This window comes from Denticeps clupeoides, chromosome 4 (assembly GCF_900700375.1).
Source record: "Denticeps clupeoides chromosome 4, fDenClu1.1, whole genome shotgun sequence".
Taxonomy (NCBI): Eukaryota; Metazoa; Chordata; class Actinopteri; order Clupeiformes; family Denticipitidae; genus Denticeps; species Denticeps clupeoides.
Window position 1 is genome coordinate 18,368,423 of NC_041710.1, and position 22,055 is coordinate 18,390,477.

The window sequence follows — 22,055 nt, forward strand, 5'->3', positions numbered from 1 at the left end:
AGAATACTCCATGGCACCTGCCTTATTTTAAAATACCAGCAGCCCTCGCCAAACCCAACAGACCTCCTCTTGGAAATAAATCAATTTATTTGTTGTGTTTTTCTTTTTTTTTAAAGGGAAACTGACGCATCGATCCCAGTGAGCGAGCTGCATGCTCAGCTTAACGTTTAGAAAGCACCTTCACAGGCGCCCATGGGTAAATTCTAACATTGAACCTAAAAAATCAATGAGATGCACACAACTGACCACAGGGAAGGGCAGGAGCTGCGTATTAGAACCTTTTAGCCTGTTTATGCCATAAAGCCCAGTTCATGAGTAGAGCGCGTATTGTGATAGAGCCAGAGCATGCCTTCAATCTGCAATAGCAGGGATTATTTCTATTTCCTGTGTAAGGTTTTTGTTCAAAAGCAGCAATAACTCGGCCGAGCAGAATTTTGAGTTTCCAGCTCAGCTTATTCAAAGCGATTTTGTTAAAATCAATATGTTCATCTTGCCAGTAACTCCACCAACACCTGCTGGAAGAGAGGTTGACTGTAGCAACACACTCTCCCAGACTTGGAGCATGGGCATCTGCATTTAATGACTTGATTGTGAGGTGCAGATCGTGGGGTCGAGGGGGAGAGCGGCATACTGCAGACGGGTGTGTTGTCAAGAGTCGAGGTTTAATCAAATAAGCAATTCAGCAGGAGCACAGACTGAGATTAAAGAGCACAGTCTGCTTAATGACTGTGTTCTGCAAGTGAAACACGTTAGACTAATTGACCGTGACAAGGCCTTCGTTCTGAACATGTGAAGGTAACACTATCAAGCTTTGATCAAACTGAAACAGTGGTGATGATGTGATCTTTCTTGCGTTTGCATTTTTGCTATTTAGACCAAAAAAATTGAAGGCCTTGATTTTAATTTTCTTCGTGCAAAAATTGTTTAATTTGTTTCTGACGTCCGTAAGATAATGCAAAAAAATATTTCAATACCTGAAGCTGTTTGAAATCCGTGGAAGTACTTATGTACCTTTTTAAACGTCAAAATCTCTCCACACTTGACAAGTCAACAATCATACAGTAAGATCGAAACGGAGGAGGGAGGTAAGGGGACTGACCAGAACGATTGTTGGGGGATGTTCGCACGGGAGAGATTGAAGGCGTGCGAGAGGAGGAGTATGGTCGTTGTCTGTCTCTCTCGATTGTAGAGGAGGAGCCCACAAAGTGATACTGAGAGTATCCATCCTGCAAAACAACAACAAAAATAAAATCCTATAAATATAGCAATTCTTTGTTTTTTAATAAATTTTTTAAATTTTAATGAAGTGTGAAGCTTAGAGCTTATGTCTTTTCAACATAAAATGCCAGTCAGCATTAATCACCCTAATTATCTACGCCTTCGCACTCCTTTTACCACTAGCCAACACATAAAAATGTGCCAGTTTGAGCTGCATGTTACTGAACATTTAAAGATCACCTTCTTGTAGAGGCTCCGCAGGTCCCTGTACTGCCACATGCTGTTGAGCACTTGAGATGCAGCTTTCACTACCTTGGGAGTGTGTCTGTCAGAGTGTACAAGATGGAGGGGGAAACAGGGTGAGTAATTCTGCAGCCAGAGAACTGAATAATTCCAACAGAATAACATGCAACAGAAAAAAACATCTCTGCTTTGCAGTGTAAAATTAAACCAGGCCATGCTGTAAACTTAAAGCAAAAACACTCACTGTAACTAGGTAGACAGATAATTTTTTATATATATATATATATATATATATATTTTTTTTTTTTTGTCTGTCTACCTATTGTGTGTGTGTGTGTTTATTTTTATTTATTTATCCCAGAGGGAAATTTAGGGCCCAGACAATGAGAAACTAAGATTTAAACAAGGACCTCATTACACTCTTACAAGGTCAATAAATAGTTCTTGGAGCAAGAAATAAATGCCAGAGTGCTTTTACCTCCTATTCACAAACCCTAAAATACCAACAAATAAGAGTGGGGTTGCCATTAATTGATATGGATTCCAACTATTCAAACTCCTTCAGGAATTCAGCAAGCACAGGGAAAGAATAACACTTTAAGCCAAAGACAACCCATTCTTGTTCAAGCCAATTACTCCATTCTCAAGAACTGCTGTTTTCCCTCATGTGAAGGTCACAGCCTCCCGGGAATCAATTAGCTGAGAGTAATTTTTTGGTTTGTTCTGTAAATACAGCATGAGCTTAAAGCAACCTGCTGCGAGGAACCCAAAGGAAGTGCACAACGTGGCAGTGGATGTGATGTGCACACGCTTGAGAGCGCGTGGATTGCAGCCTCGCCGGAAAGTAAAAAAAAAAAAACAACACACTTGTCCCCTTTGCTCCGGGCGATGCCAATGAGCTTCTCAATGCCGCCTGCGTCTCGTAAGGCCTTGGTGTTCTCCATGTTCTTGGTGATGACCTCATGCAGGGCGCAGCAGATGGCGGTAATGGTGTCGTCTGACATGGTCTTCCCAGAAGAACCGCTGCTGGGGCCACTGCTGCTGTTGTTGTTGCCTCCAGGAAGGCGGTGGACCAGGTCCCTCATGGCATACTTGCCTATGGTTGACATGAGAGGGAAGAGTTAAAGCCTCTAGGGTTAAACCCCACTTTACACCAATAGAGATTTAAACGATGTTAATGTGAAATCCGACATTAGGAGGCCTCAAGGCCTCCAGACCAACAAGAACTTTTGAGACAAGAGATCTGACACAGCAGCACAACAACGTTTAGCTTATTATACATTATTACAGTCAGGCCATTAAATACCTAATTAATATAAAAAAACAGCTGACTGCCCAAGCAGTAGCAGTGGATCTAAGACAAACTGTGACTGGTGGTGAGCTGAATACAAAGTAACTGCACATAGAGTTGCACAATATCAATCATTAAAAAAAAAGTGTTGCAATTGATCATTTACACTTGTCAGCATTTTCTATGTTGGTGCTTCTCTAATTCCACCAACTCTTTGCTCATCGTAACGGTCACCACGAAGTCTAACGTTTGTTCATAGAAATCTAGTATTGTCATGAATTTTCACCCAGATGGGTCTTTTATTAGAAGCTGCCTCAGGTATAAAAGATACCTGAGGTGGCCTGGGGTGAAAAGGCTAACAGACAAGTTTATTGAGAAAACCGTGGCAGAGCTGTGCAGGCCAAATCACACATTGCAGATGCCTCTATATTCACCGAACCTCAACGGATTGTTTTGTGCACCTGAGCACTTGAAAGTCTGCTTTTGTCACCATTCTTTCCATTATCTTTAAAAACACAAGAATTTACTTCACTGGCATGGGCAAAGCCACCAGAAACTTGAATCAATAAAGCAGATCAATAGTCAGCTGCATTGCTACAGGCATTAGAAAAAAACCCTAGTACATTAAATTTAATTTTCAGGTACAACAACTGGCTTGATATACATGACAGGGAACATAACACACACACTCACAGACAACACTATACATAGAGAATGAGACTGAATCTTTTGTGGAATAGCATTTGGAGCAGTATGGCTGTTTTTCATTTAGTGGATTAAATGTAAGTTTATCTCCTGAATGAGCTGCACTTAGATGGGTTTCATCCCAAGAATGAAAATAGTTGACAATTTACTAATCAGTCGATGGTTACAGATCAGGAGCGTGCTGCGCAGCCCCAAAATACGCAGTGAAGACTGCTGCAGTGCTGCAGACATAAGGCCCAACACCCACCAATGAGCTCCTTGTTCCTCACGTCCAAGGCCATGTTCCTCAGGGCGGTGGCTACCGCACACACCACACGGTCGTTGTCTATCCTCAGCAGCTCCACCAGGATGGGCAGACCCTTCTCCTTCCGTACAGCAGCGCGGATGTAGACGGACCACTGAGAAGCAGTCAGAAACAAGTGGGCATGTCAGAAGATTCATGTAGGTTCTTTATATCATCTCTGTAGATTCTTCTAAGAAAGAGCTTCACAAACAGAATAGGATATATTATACACTGGACAGTGGACACTTGTTCACTGTTTAACAGTGAACAACTTTATTTCAAGGTGAACGTTACATGAGGTGACCATGAGTTTTAATAATGTTAATAAACAGCTTCACGATGGCGTATTGATTCGTCCTTGTAACCACAGCTAGTTCTTTACTGTGTAGATGATATGTTTATAGTTTATGGCTGTGCATTCTATTGTGCACACTCAGTAGCCAAGTCTAACACAGAGTTTCATTTATGAATTGATAGGGAGGGGGCTGTGAATCCAAATATGCAACTGAGGAACACAGTGATAGGGGCTTAATTCAATATGCTCTGTTACCCAGACACACACAGCAGGTGGTTGATATTATAACAAGCAAAACTGGGGCAAGAACACACAATGACTTCAAACCAGAAATCAGCAATAGACAAACATACAGCACAATGGGGATGCAAAAGCCAAATTAAGAAACAAATTCAAAGTAATAAAATGAGCAAAATCAGCAAAGTGTCACGGGTTTGACCCCCTTACGGGCCATGATTCTCTGAGGCAGTGGTGGCCTAGCGGTTAAGGAAGGTCCCATAATCAGAAGGTTTGAATCCCGATCTGCCAAGGTGCCACTGAGCAAGGTACCGTCCCCTCACGCTGACCACTGCTCACCAAGGGTGATGGTGTTGTGTGCTGTGCTGTGTATGACATTTTTTATTTAATTTTTCTGCCATTATGCTCACATGGAATCAATCAATAATCCCAAACTGTGCTTGTGAAATTTTATTCATACACTTCCTTTGTTCATTCATTTTAATTTGTAGAATATGTTGAGCATAATGCATACAATGTGAGGACAATGCATACAATAAAATATTGTAGGGATAAAAAGTAAAAAGCGCTGCCGTGAACTGCTTCTGATGCCCTTCACCTCTGTCTGTCTGTCTGTCTGCTGCTCAGTTCATGAAATTATGGGCCTGCAGTCAGAATCTTACCTTCCAGCTGCCGGCTGCCAGGTTCTGTAGAGCCCCAGCTGCACCCTCCAGGGTGTCAGGGTTGGAGCACTCAGACAGGAGTGTGAGGTAGGGTTTCACAATGGAGGGGTGCCACAGCATTTGCAGCCCTTTGGGGGGGTCTGCGGAGTCAGGAAAAGGTCCCACACCATCCCACTGAAAGCAAAGAAGGGACTTAAAACCAATTTCTGAAAGCTACTCAGTTCATTCTCTAACATACATGTCATATTATGGTAGGCAATTAGAATTCCCACTTTTGAGCACACACGCCGTCCAGTCAACACTCAGCCTCAATCTTACCAGATGTGCATTTGCATCTTTAAAGAGGGTGACTATTCACTGCAAATTTTCCTGAGTTATGAGCCATAATGCCACATAATTCGACCTTTTACCTCATTAAAATCAATACAACTGTGGAACAAACACGGCATCCCCCCCCTTTAAAAAAAATTTCATGAAATCAGCAAGATGCTAATTATCTGCTGGATGAGGACAACCATAAGCTCCTCAACACGGCACGAGCGACTCTGAATGCCTCTAATTGCAGACAGCTGCAGAAAACGAAACAAAAAACTGAAATAAATAAATATATAAATAATAAATAAATGCATGAGAGAATGGGGGGGGGGGGGGGGGGGGGGGGAATGAAATAACCCACCTGATCATGCCCCTTCTTTTTCTTTTTCTTCTTTCCCCAGCAGCCAGAGCTCTCGGCGTCCTTCCCGCTGGCGTCCCCACACAGCACCCCGTCCAGCTCCTCCGAGCCCATCTGCTGGCCCTGAGAAGTCTCGGCCGCCAGACGATAGGACAGGTTCCTCAGAATGCACACACAGTTCTCTATGGTCTATTGGAGGATAGTACACACAGAGAGAGGCAGATCATGTTAGGAATGGAGACAATGAGCGGCACAGTGACAATGAATGGTCAGACCTGAACACCTTCCAGCACCAAAACGTGCTGTAAAGCAAAGATATTTTTGCAGTGTACCATTCAGTGCTGCTGGCATATATAGATTAGAAAATAAAACAGGGAGACCATTTATCCTCTTTGTAAAGTGCCACTGCATCTGTGTTATTAATGGCCTCTTGTTAGATTGGTCCTTTGGATGGGCTCCAGCGGAGGCCTGTAGTGTTAATCCCATTGTGGCGAGCAGCGAGTTGGAGGGAAACAAAGAGGGCGACTTTGATCTTCTGAACACTTTCAGGCGGATTAAGCTATTTTTCCTCCCTAACTGCTTCTCGCAGTGCACTACAGCCGAGACAAAGACGCCAGGAAATCAATCAGAAAAAACATGGAGCCGATGGTGCACAGATGCATGGGAATGGACTCAAAGCTCTTCTGTACACAAACATTGCAACAAAGATTTTAAATAAACAGTCAGAGGGCATGACTCTGCTTTCTGTGTTGCTCTGAGAGACCGGGCTTGTGTTTAATGCTGGTGGAGGGAGCCCTAACCTTGCTGTCGATCTCGCTGCTGCCCAGCGCTGTCTGGATGACGTAGAGGAGGGCGTCGGTCAGTCCTTCACATTCCCTCATCCTCCGACGAGCTTCCTCCCCCGCAGAGCTCACGTTTCTTTATACAGAGGAGACAAAGACAAGATTTACAACTACAGCTTTCAAAGAGGTATAGAGCTAATTGATCTATCTGTCTGTCTGTCTATCTATCTATATATATATATATATATATTTAAATGATGGTTTAATTACTGTTGCATGTTGAATATCTAACTAGGTCATTAAAAACCATCCACTCTCCACACAGGCCTGCTGCGAGCTTCTGGGATCTCTATCAGCAGTTGGTTCAGGGGGTCTAATCTTACCAGGCCTCCCCTCTGACACTGTGACTGAGAAAATCAAAGCCGGCAAACATTCCCTTCCCCACCGGTTAGGGAGTCGGTGAAAACCACCATGCCCCTGGCAGAAGCCCCTTTCAAAATACGTCAACAGGCCAGGCAATCTGCAGGTGGTGTGGCACTGTCACCCAGCCATTAAATTTTTAATCAGACTTCCTGTTCCTTGACGACCCGTGAAACAGATTAATTACCATGCTGAGCTCAGGGAGCTTAGCCCAGTCAACCCTCAGTCATTATGACTCAGCAATTTTTTCTCCTCCCATTTTCACTCCTTAAGAACTAAAAGAAGCACTGCAGAGCTGAGATCAGTTTTCAAGTTTAATGTTGACTTGTAAATATGAAGAAGAAGAATATGCACCAGCAGTTTCAGATCAAACAGCCATGCCTATAAACTGTAGACAGCATTTGGATATTTCCACTAAGAGCAGATAATCCACCACAATCTGTGAATCAGAACTCCCCCATGCAGAGCAGAATTTGGCCAAATACAGTAACAGTTTCTCTGGTGAAATATGGAGGTTCATCCATATATCAGCTAATTGTCTCCTGCTGCCAGGGAAACCCCAAATTTGACACAACAAAAAGGAAGTCATAGAAAAAGAAATGAATAGATTTAGTAGATGTATTGTATTGGACTGCTTTTGAAAGTGATTGTCATTGTGATGAACAGCAAGAACAGCACATGGTGACACAAGGAAATGTTTCCTCTGCTCTTAACCAAAATGTTCAAAATGTCCATTAGTCACAGTGCACCATAATCTTAAAAATATTTCATTTTGTTTTAATCCGGTAGTTGTGCAACCTCAATACAAAGGTTGGACCTAGCTGCCCCAGAATTAAAAACTTTATGAAATAACTCACAAAAACATTATATTAAGTCTCAGTGTGTGTGTGTCCATACCTAAGGCATCCGGTTGCATTGCGCAGCACCTGTGAGGAGTGCAGGTGCAGTTTACGGTCATCTTGGTGAGGGGAGGTGTCCCAGCCGGAGTGGGGGATAATGACAGTGTTGGTCAGAACAGCCAAGGCATCCTGAATAATGGGCATCTTCAGGGCGTCACATGAGGACAGATTCCATAGCACACCTACGCAGACACACCCACGGATTCATTTCATGCCCTCAAGGTTAGATGAAAATGCTCTGATATGAGTGTGAACTGAGAGATTAAATTTCATTAGTTTTATGGGGGAAGGGCGATATTATCAAATGTTCATGCTGTGTATGGGATAAATTACACTCTCTAACTTCAAATGGATCCATAGAACGACATAATGAAACCACTTGTTAACAGCACATCAAAGTTCTCCATTGCTTCTAATGTTTCTAATGTCCTTTCCGCACATTACATCTAGCAGACATGTTGAACCTTCACTAATTTAACATGCTCAAATACAATGAGACAACCCTCTTGCATGCTACGGCATTCAAATATGTTATTTCTGGACTGAGCATAACAAAGAGTAATGAGTTGGACTGCGCTACCAAAAATGTCTACAATGTCCGTAAGCACTGAAATATCTAATTTCTAGTATGGCTTTATACCAAAAAGAGAAAACACTAAGGACAAGGAAATTAATTTTTGGTTTTGGGATGTTTCAGTTAGCTGGTGAATGGAGGCCTTTTATGCTGCTCACAATAGAAATTCTGCAGTAACCATTATGCAGGAGATTTGTGAATTTTAGGAGGTAATTCGGTCGGCATGTTTCTGTCAGACAATACAGCCATCTTGGACTCAATCATGTTAGGCACTTCACACTTCATGGCCAATCCATCTACATTCCTCCCAGTCTACAGACCTGTGAGCAGCTCTCTGATTTCCACGTCGGTGGTCTTGCGCAGGAGCCGAACCAGGGCCGGGATCCCGCCACAGTTTTTCAGAGCGATCTTGTTGTCGTCGTTGGCTTTGCCATACACCAGGTTCCTCAGGGCCCCGCAGGCGCTCCGGTGCACGTCCGTCATGCGGTGGTCGAGCAGGTCCACCAGGAGCTGGATGCCACCCTGCCGGCGGATCTGCCCAAGTACAGAAAAACCTGACTGAGTTTCTGCATAAAGAGGTTGAGGGCTCTGACACATGTACATCCATCCAGCACCAGAGAATCTATTGCAAGGCCACCTCCACCTCTACTCAATAATGGTGGCCTTGGCCGCCGGCAGGGGCAAAGAAAAGCTCTGTATATGTGGCAGAGGGGCGGAGGAAATGAGACGAGTTGAGCTGGCGAGCTTTCAGGGCTGGCACAGAACCACGAGGACAAGGTGCCAGCAGGCAGCAGATATGCCGCTGCCCCTGACACGCCAGAACCAATTCAAACCCCTGGAGCTCTAGTCCTTCCTCCTTCGGTTGGCTGTGCTTCCATCACAGTTACTCTAATAAACATGGCTTTCATTTGCTCCTTGTAAGCACCTACACTGTTCCTCAGGAGTGAGGACATGCCAAATAATTGGTAAACATGCTTGGGAGTAGAAGATTCACAGATTTTATCAATTATGTCAGGATCTTAAGCTATCCACACAGCCACAATAAAGAAATATATAGAAGTACATGCACTCTTGGTTTGTCTTGCCATTTAAAACATTTGGTGATATCAGTTCCCCAACCTGCCCAAATGTGACCAGACGCAGCGGTCATGCATGCCACTAAGAAGCATGTTTCATATGAAGTTGCAGCTACAGCTTCTATAAAGCTGTCATGGAACAGAACATCTTCCAAATGTCTACATCAGGATCTATTACTCTACAGTGAGACATAAAATCATGGAAATGATCATTTTAGATTTAGTATCAGCCCACTTCATTTCCTGTGAATCTACCAGGACATCTTGGGGATCATATAGGCCATATACTGGACTGCTATTCTGTACTGTATTCTCCACATGTGATGTGTTTAAAAAAAACAAAAAAAAAACATACCCAGGCAGGATTAGCAAACTGGACGGTTCAAATCATATTAACAACCTGAGTGTAACTGAACAGGGAATAAATACCCCCTAAAACCATCACCAAGTCCTATCACTCAACCACGGTGTGTTGTAGCTCCGTCTTGTGCTGATACCTCTGACTTGATCTTGTTGTCTCCGAAGCACAGGTGCTGCAGATAGGCTGCGGCATTGGACTGCACTGAGGGGAACTGGTGCTGCAGCATCTGAATGACCTCAGGCAGCTCTGGGTCCCTCCAGCCAAATTCCCTAGAGGGGCAAGTGAGTGAGAGAGAACAAGGTTATGTCGTGTGTATGAGTTAGAGCAGTGGACTACCTGTGCAGGACTATGCTGACTCACACTTTATCTGCTAGCTATCTGCACTGCCTAATTCATTTGTTTGCAATCAAGGTGTGATTTTTAGAAAATGGATCATTTTTTACAAACATGTGCAGTGTAAATGCACTAATGAGTAGAAATCAGGTAGGAGAAAACGATGAGGAAAGAAAATGTGTCACTTGAGCTGAATTAGTACAAATGTAAAAGATGAGATAGAATGATGAAACCCCCATGGGCCTTAATCACACCCGCCTCATCAACACCCATCACGCACCATTTTGCTGCATTGCAAAGATTCTATAAATTATGATTTCTGAGAAGCAGTGTTGTATCTCAACTTCACACAGTCCTACAGTGACAGCCTGTACCACTGATTCCACTGCAAATGATGTCATTGCCTGGGGCAAACTCTGGCTTTTGAGAGACGTGCCCAGTGGGCGTGGTCTTCCTCCATCGCTGGAGTATAATCTTCACTACAATAGCAAAAGCCAGCACAGCAGGCTTAAACCCACACAGGCCGCATACTGTTCTAACATCTGCTGACAGACAGAACAGACCAGCCTGGCACGCCGTCATGCGGATACCGCAGCCTGTTCAGCCATCTTTCATACACAAAACTGACTGATGAACAGCAGCAACACTGACCTGTCAGGGCCGAGGGATCAGGTAAACACTAAGAACTGGGGGCGCTCCAGCCAATAAGAAGAGACATGCAGAGAAGCAAAGCAATGAGAGTGTAGATAGTTTTGGATCAAAAGCAGTTGTTGGGAAACTGGAGATATGTTGAACTAGGTTCTGGTTCTTCCAGCAATATTTCATTTTTCCAAGGGCTTGATCACAGAAAAAGCAGGTTCTTCAATCTAAATGAAAGACTGTATTACATTAAATTACACTCCTCACAATAAGTTAGGGATATTGTGAGAGACTTGGTGCAAGTCATACATACGGTGTTTGTTTCACTTCAGACATTTTTGGGATAGGGAGGCAATTGTTTTTGGGTGATAGAAACCCCTCATTTTGTGTTTTCCATGAAATGGTCTCATTGTGTACAGGTGTGCCTTATAGTGGGGCCAATACCAAGAGACAACCTTTCTCAATGTGGCATCGATTTCAACATTCTGTGGGTATAAAAAGCTGGTTTTGTCAGTAAGTCATTTCATTCAAACAGCCATGAACATAAGACATCACTTAATGGATGAGCAGCATCACCTGGCCATGGCGCCTTCGGGTCGGTGGCAGGCAGTCAGATGTTTATCGTGAACTTAGTGAGTTAGTCAGCAGACCTGCATCAAGACACAGAACTACTGGCAGAGTTCATGACAGATCCAGGAGTGGAATCCAGGAGTGATAGTCCGCAATGACGACCAGTACCTAAGGACCTATGCACTCAGACATCATTATGGAACTGCCACACAGCTGAAGGCCCGTTTACGAGGGCTTCCAGACACACTATTCACAACCGACTCCATCGCTTTGGCTTGAATGCCAGACAACTGTTGCAGGTGACTCCACTGACACCAAAATACCGCCGTGAACGTTTGCAGTGGGCAGTGGACCATGTGACCTGGACAATACAGCAGTGGTCAATGTCCCCGGACCTGAACCCCATAGAGCATGTCTGGGACCGGTTGAAGCAGAGACTGAATTATCGTACCCCACCCCCACGTTACATGGCAGAATGTCATATAGAACTTGTGGAAGAGTGGAGCGCATTGCCTTAGAACAACATCATGAGGCTGGTGTTTCTTTTCATACATTATTAGTAACATCAAAGGGAACTTTTACTTATTTCATTAAAATTCAGAGCAAATAGGAAAAGCACTCGTGTAAATAACAATATCCCTAACTTATTGAGAGAAGTGTACATTAAGTTACGGTGAAGTGATTGTCATTGTGAAACATTGCAGCACAGCACACGGTGCACACAACAAAATGTGTCCTCTGCATTTAACCATCACCCTTAGTGAGCAGTTGGCAGCCATGACAGGCGCCAGGGGAGCAGTGTATGGAGACGGTGCTTTGCTCAATGGCAACTCAGTGGCACCTTGGCGGTTCAGATTTTAACCAGAAACCTTCCGCTTCCTTACACTGCCCCACATTAACAGAACCGCAGGATATTTTTTTATGTGTTTAGCAATTTCAGATATATTTACCCTGTTAGATTTATTTCCTTCACATGGCCTTCGTCTCCTTCTGTTATATAAAGTGGAAGCAGAATGTAAAGTTGATCCCAAACCACTGGGAATAAAAATACTCAGTTCAAAAGGATCCGAGAACAGCTTGCAAAGAAGTGTATTGTTGTATGGTTGTAATACTTGTCTGTTTTAATAGACTATATAAAAAGTTTTTTAATAGACTCTAAACAGTTTAAAATCTCTGCTGTAACAGGTGTCTGATGTGTTTTATATTTAACAGATGATGTGAATTTATGCATCTACGGTAATTATTTTGTTGAGGAAGGTCAAGTTGGGATGAGGTATTACAGCTTATACTACAGGGTTCTTTTTTCTTTTTGTCCTTGCTTCACCTTGTCCCTGTATGTGGATGAATGAACTACATGTGCAGTGGCCTCCTCCATCCACGATATCTGGAAGTCCCCATTTGAGTTACCGGTTTCTTCTGAGCTAAATTTCAAATACATTTTACCTCTAACAATGAGTTTCTACAGTCTTCGAAAAGGAACTGTGCAATGAAGAGTAAAAGGAGTGTGGCAGGTCTATGGGAAAACAAATAAATGTTTTTTTGATGGTATGGCTGGACGAGAGCTGCGGAGGAATGGTGTTTCCACAGAGAGAGAAAAGTGGAGCCTGGGGGGCAATTGCTTTAACTGGCGACAGCTCCTCTTCAGCTCCAATAATAACCAGCAGTAGTCTTCCAGAGGAACCCAACACACATTGCTCTACAAAGGAGTTATGATGAGGATATTTTCACCTTCCTTGGCATTAAACCTGGTATTATAGATACTATAATTACACAGTGACCGCCTCTATTAGGCTACATTAACCAGGAAGAGTTTTCTTTTCTTATTTTTTCCATCCCATTTTGAATAATGGCCACATCAGATTAAGTAGAACAGTGTCATAAACAAAGCCTGGTAAGAATTTACTAGTCTACCGATCAATCACTACCAGATGAAGATAAATGTTGCTTCTCTTTGAATGATCACACAGTGGACCCATGACTACAGCCACCCATGTTATAAAAAATCTCACACTATCAGTTGGATTCGGTCAGATACCTGACTGTCCTGAAAGAGGTTGAAGTGCTACAACAAAACAGAAAAGCAAACAGTGTGCTCTCATCTACTCGGTGTGCTCTCATCTCCTTGTCTGCTTAAAGCAGATGTCCCAAATGCGGACTACCATTATGATTACTGCAGATAATTAGCATATGGAGGAAGTCACTGACCATAAACCGCTGGCAAGGGCACCATCAGTTGTTTTTTCAAAGGGCCCACAGTGTCTGTTTCATCTGGTGCAAACATGCATTTATAGAAATGAAAGGATCCGCCCTCGGTCTGTATGATTAGCTGGGACATCTGAGTACTGGCTTTTGGGAAAATGCAGTCTCTGGAGATCAGATTGCTGTTTATGGTGACGGGACACTGCCGCTGCCTTCCACCAACCATAACTGCTATGTCATCTCGCAAGAAAACTATTTCTTCCTAAGCGGTTTCTCCCAGAATAGCCAAAACATTTCGGTATTGTGGATAAATTCTCGAGACGTGTATGTGTGTCTGTGTGTGTGTCCTTTATTCAGTCACATATCACGAAAATGCTTACAATAAAATATTCTTAACAATCTGAACAACTGTAAAAACAATTTTTGTTTTTACAATGTGTAAATAACCAGAGACCTAGAGCCAATGAGGCTTGTCCAGCAGTCTGTGCTTTAGGTCCCATTAACAGTAAATGTGTCACAGTATGTTACATCTTGTACAGTCAGTGGGGGACTGGTCCCGTGTTCTTCTCAGTTTCAGTCTGGAAGAGAAGTGCTTATTTCTCAATCCTACTGTAAGCCTGTCTGCTGCATAGAGCTGACTGGAGGACCTGTGTCTGTCAGATCCTGACACAATCCATCGATGGCTCTTGTGTGCAGATCATCAATAACACAATGTTCCTCGTGTTCATCTAAAGGAGAACCTCTCCTGGGCTCTTAATACCATCTCAACAGCCTGCTTACATCCTGTGATTGCTGAGGATGAAGTAAGTGAAGTGACTGTCACACGGTGCACACAAAGAAATGTGTCCTCTGCTTTTAACCATCACCCTTAGCGAGCAGTGGGCAGCCATGACAGGTGCCTGGGGAGCAGTATGTGGGGATGGTGCTTTGCTCAGTGGCACCTCAGTGGATCAGGATTCAAACCTGCAACCTTCTGATCACGGGGCCGCTTCTTTAACTACTAGGTCACCACTGCCCCAGGATAGTCCATCTCCCACCACCCATCCTCACCACCTTCTATAGAGGGATCATTGAGAGCATTTTAATCAGCTGAATCACTGTCTGGTTTGGGAACTGCACCACATCGGACTGCAAGACCCTACAGTGGATATTGAGGACAGCTGAGAAGACCACACGCTGCATCCGGAAAGCCACCAGCATTGTGAAGGACTCTACACACCCCTCACATGCACTCTTCACCCTCCTACCATCGAGAAAAATTTACCGAAGCCTTCAAGCCCTCACTGCCAGACTATGAGATAGCTTCTTTCCACAGGCCATCAGACACCTGAACACTCAGGGACTTTCTTCTTTGGACTGACACACACACACACACACACACACTACCTCTGTCATATTGAGTAATATTATCTATTATTGCACTGTTCCATTTTGCACGGCAGTATTTGCACTATTTTTACTTTGCAAATTTATTCATTTTACTAGTTTAGCGCTGTCTGTCTCATTGTTGTCTACATGCTTTTGTTAAATGTTACCCTTGCACTGCCTGTTTCCTGTTTTCCCTTTATGTAGCCCACTTGGTCTTTGTCGTTTGTCAGTATGAAACTTTGTTTAATTGTTTAAATGTCACATGTAGCACCAGGTTCCAAAGAAACATTGTTTTGTTTCACTATGTAATGTCTACCATGCATGTAGCAGAAATTACAATAAAGCTCAGCTTCAACTTCAATTCCCCCGTCTCCGCTTTCAGCTCTGCACTCAATATTATTTATTATTATTAAGGGTGGTAGTAGCCTAGTGGGTAACACACTCGCCTATGAACCAGAAGACCCGGGTTCGAATCCCACTTACTACCATTGTGTCCCTGAGCAAGACACTTAACCCTGAGTTGCTCCAGGGAGACTGTCCCTGTAACTACTGATTGTAAGTCGCTCTGGATAAGGGCGTCTGATAAATGCTGTAAATGTAAATATTATTTGGAATTCTTAAAGCTCATCTCACTTAAAAGAGCTTTTTCGGCTCCCCGGTGGCTATTCAGATTTTTTAAACTAAAAATTAACCAGCTATTGTTAATTAATTATATTGCTTATAATATTTTAACGTACAAAAAGAAAAACCATCTCAATTTGAAATAACAATTCAATATTTTTGATTATTGGTCAGAAAGCAATGCATTATGGTTAGATTTTTTTGTCCGACTTCATCACTTGTCACCATGTTACATGGTACAAAAACCTCACAAGAGCAAGACAACTGAAAACCTAAAGCCCAACCCTAACCCTTGAAGAAAAATAGAGAAAGCGACTTTGACTCCGCTATCATTCATTTCAAACAGCCATTTCGTTCTCAACCGGCACACATACATACATACATACATGCCTAAATACATACATCACATGGTGTTAAACTATATAGCCACATATTTTGGAAGAGGAAAGTAAACTACAACTCCTTTATCATCTTCGTGCATGCATATGAGTAGTTGTGAAAATGATTTGTTTCTCAATATAATAAGCAAGTTATGGAGTAGGTGACCATCATGTCCTCACAGAAATTTTAAAAAAATTCTGTGAATCAAATTTTATTGATTACATTAAAATTTTAAGTGCAACACCTGCAATACTCAAACTTATACGATAATCAGCTCTAATATAAATAATATAGTAATAAATAGTTATACACTAATATAAATAATCAGCTTATCAGAATGGAGTACAATTTTGGTGTAAAAGCTGCCTTTGCAAGGCAGGGGTGTATCATATTCCTTCCCTTCTCCTCAAGGTAGAACCTGTGGAGTGGGCGCAATGGAGGATCACAATGTTTCAGTCGGGGAAGTGTTACATTGCCACCTTAATCTCATCCCATCCAGATAAAAGGCCCCTCGACAGTCTCTATGCCTCGCACACCACAGCCTCTCAACTCTAAACCAGCGGTTTGTAGTATAATTCGGCTTCTCCTCTGCCGGCATGGTTAAAAAAAATCTCTTCAGCAGAAGGTAATGTAACATTTGGCAATCCGCTGGCTCGGAACTAAACGGCTTGTTTTGCTGAGCATCTTTGTTTCTGCATTTGTGCCGGTTCAGCCAGGTGAGCCTATCTGCCAGCCTCAGAGTTGAGAACATAAGCACCATAATGCCCTTCTCCCACTGCTCCCATGATTCTGGACAGCAGCCCAAAGGGCACTTTAGAGAGCGTGGATTAGCCTCACCAACCCAATACTGCAATATAATAAATAAAGAAACGTAACATTCAAAACATCATAAATAATGCATGAAAGATGCATGACTGTGCATGATTATTACCGATGATACTAATGGCTTTTTATTTAAGTATGTCAAATATTGGCCAGTTAGAGCTTGAGTGCAAGAAATAACTTCAGTTAAATGCAGCCAAGTGTGACCAGACATGTTTCCCCCTGGAACAGAGAGATCCGTCGGCACCTCAGCCCTCAGACTGGAAAGGTCTGCATGAACGGGAGAGACGGGCTGGCAGGTTCCCCTCACCCCGCTCTGGGTAAGAGAGAACAAATCTGTCTGTCAACCGCCCACCAGACAGCAGAGTTCAGAGTTATGTTGCCAACGACTGCCTGAATGATCCATTTGTTAAAGAAATGAAGGCTGTGCAACGTGTCGCACCAGCATGGAAATCACGTCCTCTGAACATGCAAAAGTCATGTCGCTGTGCAAAAACAATTTTATAGTGATTACAGTATGCAAAGATAACAAATATAGCAGCTTTCAACAATCATATGGGAAAATGATTTAAAAATCCTTTATTCAAAAAGGAAATAGTGTTGATGCTAGTTTTGCATGAATTGTGATGTGGTTTTTACAGAGAAAGCTGAATGGCAAATAATAAAAAAAGTGTTAAAGGGTTGTCTCCTCCTATTACAACAGCAATAAAATGGAAGTCATAAAAAGACATGCTTCCTTTGGATTTTGTATAAAAATAATTTAAGAACATTAGCCGTGTTATTACTATTGCTAAATGAAGCATTTATTTTTATAGATCTACAATATTCAGTTAGATTTATTTATGCATTTATTTCTACATTTTTGCACCATGTGGAGATTATTGTACAGTAAAAAAAAAGATATTTCAGTGCATATTAGTCTCTACTACCATTTTCATGTAGCATTTTATTCTACTTTAAAGGCATGTACCGTATTTAATTCATTCCTACATGGTCCACCTTTTGCACATGGCAGGCATTTCCTGTCAAGTGATGTGAGTATCTGGCATGTTGAAGTAAGTTCAGTGCTTTTCCACAGCCTTCAAAGGCAATATAGAATAAAAGGAGTAACTGAAGCCTTAGGTCATAGAGTCTGTACTTAAATCCTTATATCACTCCAGTTATTTGAGCAAGTGTTGCAGTCCTACAATGTAAATCAAACTTTGCAATAATATGTTAGCATGTATCAGACCAATTATAAATTATTTGGCCAATGCAATACAGCATGTTTAAACGAACTTTCTAATGACACACCATACCAAACTGTCACTGGAGCATTTAAAGGCCCCATGACACTGATGTATAAGTAATCAGTATCTTGCAATCTGAACATACTGATATGAACTGGTGAGAATAAGAATGTTGTCTGTTACACAATGTTGCGGCTGACCTGTAAAGATTGGCCGGGAACTGGTAGCTGGTAATGATCTATATCACACGTTCATCCACAGGACGGCAGGGAAGTCGGAGCCTATGTCAGCAATACTCTGCTGAAAGGCTGGAAGCACGTCCATTGCATGGCTAACACACACAAATTTTACACCAGAGCCATGTAAAAGATGGTGAGTTCCATCTGGCCGCCCCATTCGCCCACTCTGTTTTGTCTTATTACTCTGAATCTTGAAACATTTCCTGCAGGGAAAAAAAATCCACACAAGCACAGGAAGAACCCATGCTGGGAATTCTGAAAGGCAGCGATGCTAACTCTGCAATTGCTAATAATTACATCGGGAAGTCATGAAATCACTTCTTGAAGTCCGAAGTCGGTAATGGTTTGGGGCTGGATATAAATTCTAGCCTCACAGCCAACGGGACCTCATACAGGAGTCACTGATTGACTGGCTCTCGCTGGCGACCCATGCTTGACCCCTCGTTTAGTGACGGGGCATTTGGCAATCTGAGTGTTTGTGTGTGCACATCCATGAGATCCCTTGTGGGCCATCTCAAGCTGTCTGCTGAGAGCGGAAAGGTCGGGAAATGTCAGCGAACGCGAGCAGTCATGCATCCGACGCGGTTCACTCATTTCCGCGGTTCAGGCCTTGTCTCCTGGTTGATGGGGTCCACAGATTCATTCTGGCACAGGGTGTCAATGTTGGTGAAGATGAAAACAAAACTTTAAGAACCCAGGGTGGCTGTGAAGTCAAATGGATGAATAACGAGGATAGGGTTACTATAAGATTACAACAGTACAACTGATTTCACACCACATTAAGTACAGAAAAAAAAAAAGTTGAAAAAGGTAACAGGCATGGCTGCCATTTTGAAATTGCTTGGAAAATTATTTTTTCACCGCATTATTGTCCCCAGTCACAACTGCGCAATTACCCAATTTATTGAAAACTCCCAGTTGACAGCATCAGTTCAGGAAAAAGAGTATTCGCTCCTGCTGACTCCTTCTGTGCCTGAATTCACACTAATAGTGTCAAAAAAAGTGTTCTAAAAAGTGTTCTTCAAGCTGCCTGTCCAGATACTGCATATGGAACATTGATTCCAAAGGGAAATTTCAAAGAAGCCCAACATGGACTGGAACCTCAAACCCCAGCCATACCACACCAGGTTGTCTCAAAGTTGGCAGCTTATCCACCCCATGGGAGGGCAGTTATCTGCTTTTTTGACACTCGAGTCATGATTTTCTGAGGAGTTTGTTTTTTCATGTTGTGTTCAGGTAAGATCCTTTCCAAATGAATAAAGACAGAAAAAAATGACCAAACATATACAACATGCTGAAATGAAAAATGATGCTGAATGCTTAAAAAAATATGAAATGAGAGACAGACACGTGATGCTTCCTGCAGCAAAAGTTGTAAAGGCACAGAACAGCTGGCTGTGTAAACCCTAACCTACACTAACAACACTATTACACACACAGTCCTCATCTCAGGAAGCAGAAACAGCAAAAGACGGGTCAGGATGAACCCCAGGGGCATTGTGGGCCTGGACTAAAGGCCCGCCAGTGAGCAGAACATGATGAAACAGACACCCACAGCACATCAGTGCTTTTGCTGTTAAAAAACTGACTTCATTATTAGGCTGTCACCTCTGCCTACCAGCATGTCTACATCTGAATGCACTGTGCAATCACTTTTATGAAATATGCAAACAAACGGGCACTCTCCTGAAGTGTAGAGGGTGTGGGTTTGTGTAAATGGATGTGACAGAATGTAAGTAAATGGTGGATTACTTTGCCATTCTTTGCTCAGCTTGATTTTGATTCCAGACAAGGAATTCAGGGTCGTACCTATCAGGAGACAGGCAGAAAAAAAACAGGGTAGGTAGGTCTCTCGCACAAAAAAATATAGATATATTTTTTAAATATTTACTTTCACTGTCATTAGCTTCGCTATATGTTACACATCTGCACTTTAGTTTAGAACATGCACTATGGCGTGCATTGGTTCAGTATTAAAGAGGGGCATCTCACAACCATTTAGAGGTGACATAAATGAGGACCTTTCAGATATTTCTCCAATGCATTTTAATAATTGATTAACATAAATGTTTACACCATTATACCTAGCAGAACCGGACCACTATTCATGCAACTGTCATGCAACCTTGACAAAATCAAGACATGCATTTTAATTTTAGAGTATACAGAGATCCACCATGTCCTTTAAGAATAAGCTGCACAGTCACTCTGAACTGTCCACAGTAATATGAGTTGATGAGACCCACCCCTTTAATATGCAATATCAATGGAGGGCAGCACATTAAGCAACAAAAAAGCAAAGCAAAAAAAAACAAAAACAAAGCGAGCGACTGAACACCAGAGAGCTGAGTGTGCATGTGATGTAGTTGACAGCCAGCAAAGGCATCACAGGTCAATCCACCAACAGTGAGTGAGCAGCAGCACAGGTGAAATGCAGAAACTGAATCTACTGAATTGATTTCAATCTTAAAAATCATATAGAAATAAGGTGGGGTGGAGGGGTGCCTTCAAAAAATGGTATGATGATGCACCATGAGTACACAGCAGCATAAGTGGAATGAACACAAACAGGATTTTCCGTTCCTTGTCCTACTCATCAGTGCAAATCATCGCAGCAGAGCGTGCCACTTTAAGGCTCGATCTGATTCAGAAGGACGATATGAATCGCCGTCTCAGAGTGAGTGCCCAAAATAAAACAAAGGACTCTATATTTAACATTGCAGTGCTTGAACACATGCCAGAACATCTTGTTGTGTTTTAGCTGTACACACACACACACACACATTCACAAAACACACATCTGTGTTAGATGGGAGTAATGCAGGGGTGAGACTTTTACATGGGCTACATGCTAAGTGGGGTCACACCCAATCTTATCTGTAATGAAAGATGGTGGACGTCCGAGTTTTTCTCCATTAAAATATGTTGGAATGATATGTCACACAATGAGAACCGCATGTTGCACACACACACACACACACACACACACACACACACACACACACACACACACACACCATGTGTACATTTATGAATGTACCTGGGGTCCTTCTGGATGCTGTCAACAGATGGCGACCGAACCATGGCAGCCTCGGGGGGTAAGGTGGTGCCCGACTTGCTGTACGGTGAGTCTGTGGAGGGGCAGAACTGCAGCGTGCGGTACGGGTTGGCGTAGTCGGCGGAGGAGGCCGGACCCGTTGCGTAGCCAGCCCTGGGGAAGGTGCCCGTGTTCTGGCTTCCTGTGCGCTGCAGGGGAATGGCATCAACACCAGGGGAGGATGGGGCTAGAGCGGGAGAGTAGGGATAGGGCAGAAAGTTCAGGACCTGCTGACAGAACTGCTTTACTGGGTCTTCAGGGAGGTGAAGTACACAGGAGAACACGCACATTCCCATTCAGAGGGTGCAAGGAGGTGTGGTTCGAAGTGGCCACCAAAGGAGAAAAAGAAGGCGGGGAGCAAAAAAAAAGAACAATAAAAAAAAGACAGAAACAAATCAGTCATAAAGGTGATGTCTGGCGCTTGTATGACCATTCTCGATCACAAACTGCTTTAGCTTGTGAGTTTTTTGCCCTTGATGTCGGAGGAATGGGATTTCTAGGGCTTGTGTTGCAACCTCAGATCAGAATGGGCTGCATAATCTATTCATCAGTCTGTGTTTTACAATGGCGAAGCGGACACATGGTTTACTTCTCACCCCTCTTCTGAAACATCCTCTCAGACTTGTTAATTGTCACAGTACAGATGGATCTTAGTGACAGGCTAACAAAGGCTGTGCTTCTGTGTTTGTGTGTGTGTGTGTGTGTGCTAAAGCCAGAAACTCTGTATACAAACATACACAAACACACATGCAATTAAATGACATTAGAAGTTTGAGTTGATGCCAGTTGGTAAAAATGTATTTGTGTCAGTGACTTTGAAGGAATAAACTGTAGAATG

At 42.9% G+C, this 22,055-nt stretch overlaps 1 protein-coding gene across 5 annotated transcripts in view; it reads right to left on the minus strand.

Moving 5' to 3' along the window:
* ctnnd2b (catenin (cadherin-associated protein), delta 2b) overlaps positions 1 to 22,055 on the minus strand; it is a 62,171-nt gene that overhangs the window by 3,202 nt on the left and 36,914 nt on the right. For 3 of the 5 annotated variants that reach the window (XM_028976978.1, XM_028976979.1, XM_028976983.1), the window contains 12 exons: positions 21,161 to 21,470; positions 19,873 to 19,929; positions 9,856 to 9,988; positions 8,603 to 8,816; positions 7,707 to 7,890; positions 6,408 to 6,525; positions 5,611 to 5,796; positions 4,935 to 5,108; positions 3,705 to 3,855; positions 2,329 to 2,557; positions 1,459 to 1,543; positions 1,100 to 1,226 (listed from right to left, as the gene is read on the minus strand). In XM_028976978.1, the coding sequence (XP_028832811.1) occupies positions 1,100 to 1,226; positions 1,459 to 1,543; positions 2,329 to 2,557; positions 3,705 to 3,855; positions 4,935 to 5,108; positions 5,611 to 5,796; positions 6,408 to 6,525; positions 7,707 to 7,890; positions 8,603 to 8,816; positions 9,856 to 9,988; positions 19,873 to 19,929; positions 21,161 to 21,470 (1,968 nt within the window). The remainder of the gene's footprint in view (positions 1 to 1,099; positions 1,227 to 1,458; positions 1,544 to 2,328; positions 2,558 to 3,704; positions 3,856 to 4,934; positions 5,109 to 5,610; positions 5,797 to 6,407; positions 6,526 to 7,706; positions 7,891 to 8,602; positions 8,817 to 9,855; positions 9,989 to 19,872; positions 19,930 to 21,160; positions 21,471 to 22,055) is intronic. The other 2 variants (XM_028976981.1, XM_028976980.1) reach the window with 2 other exon arrangements.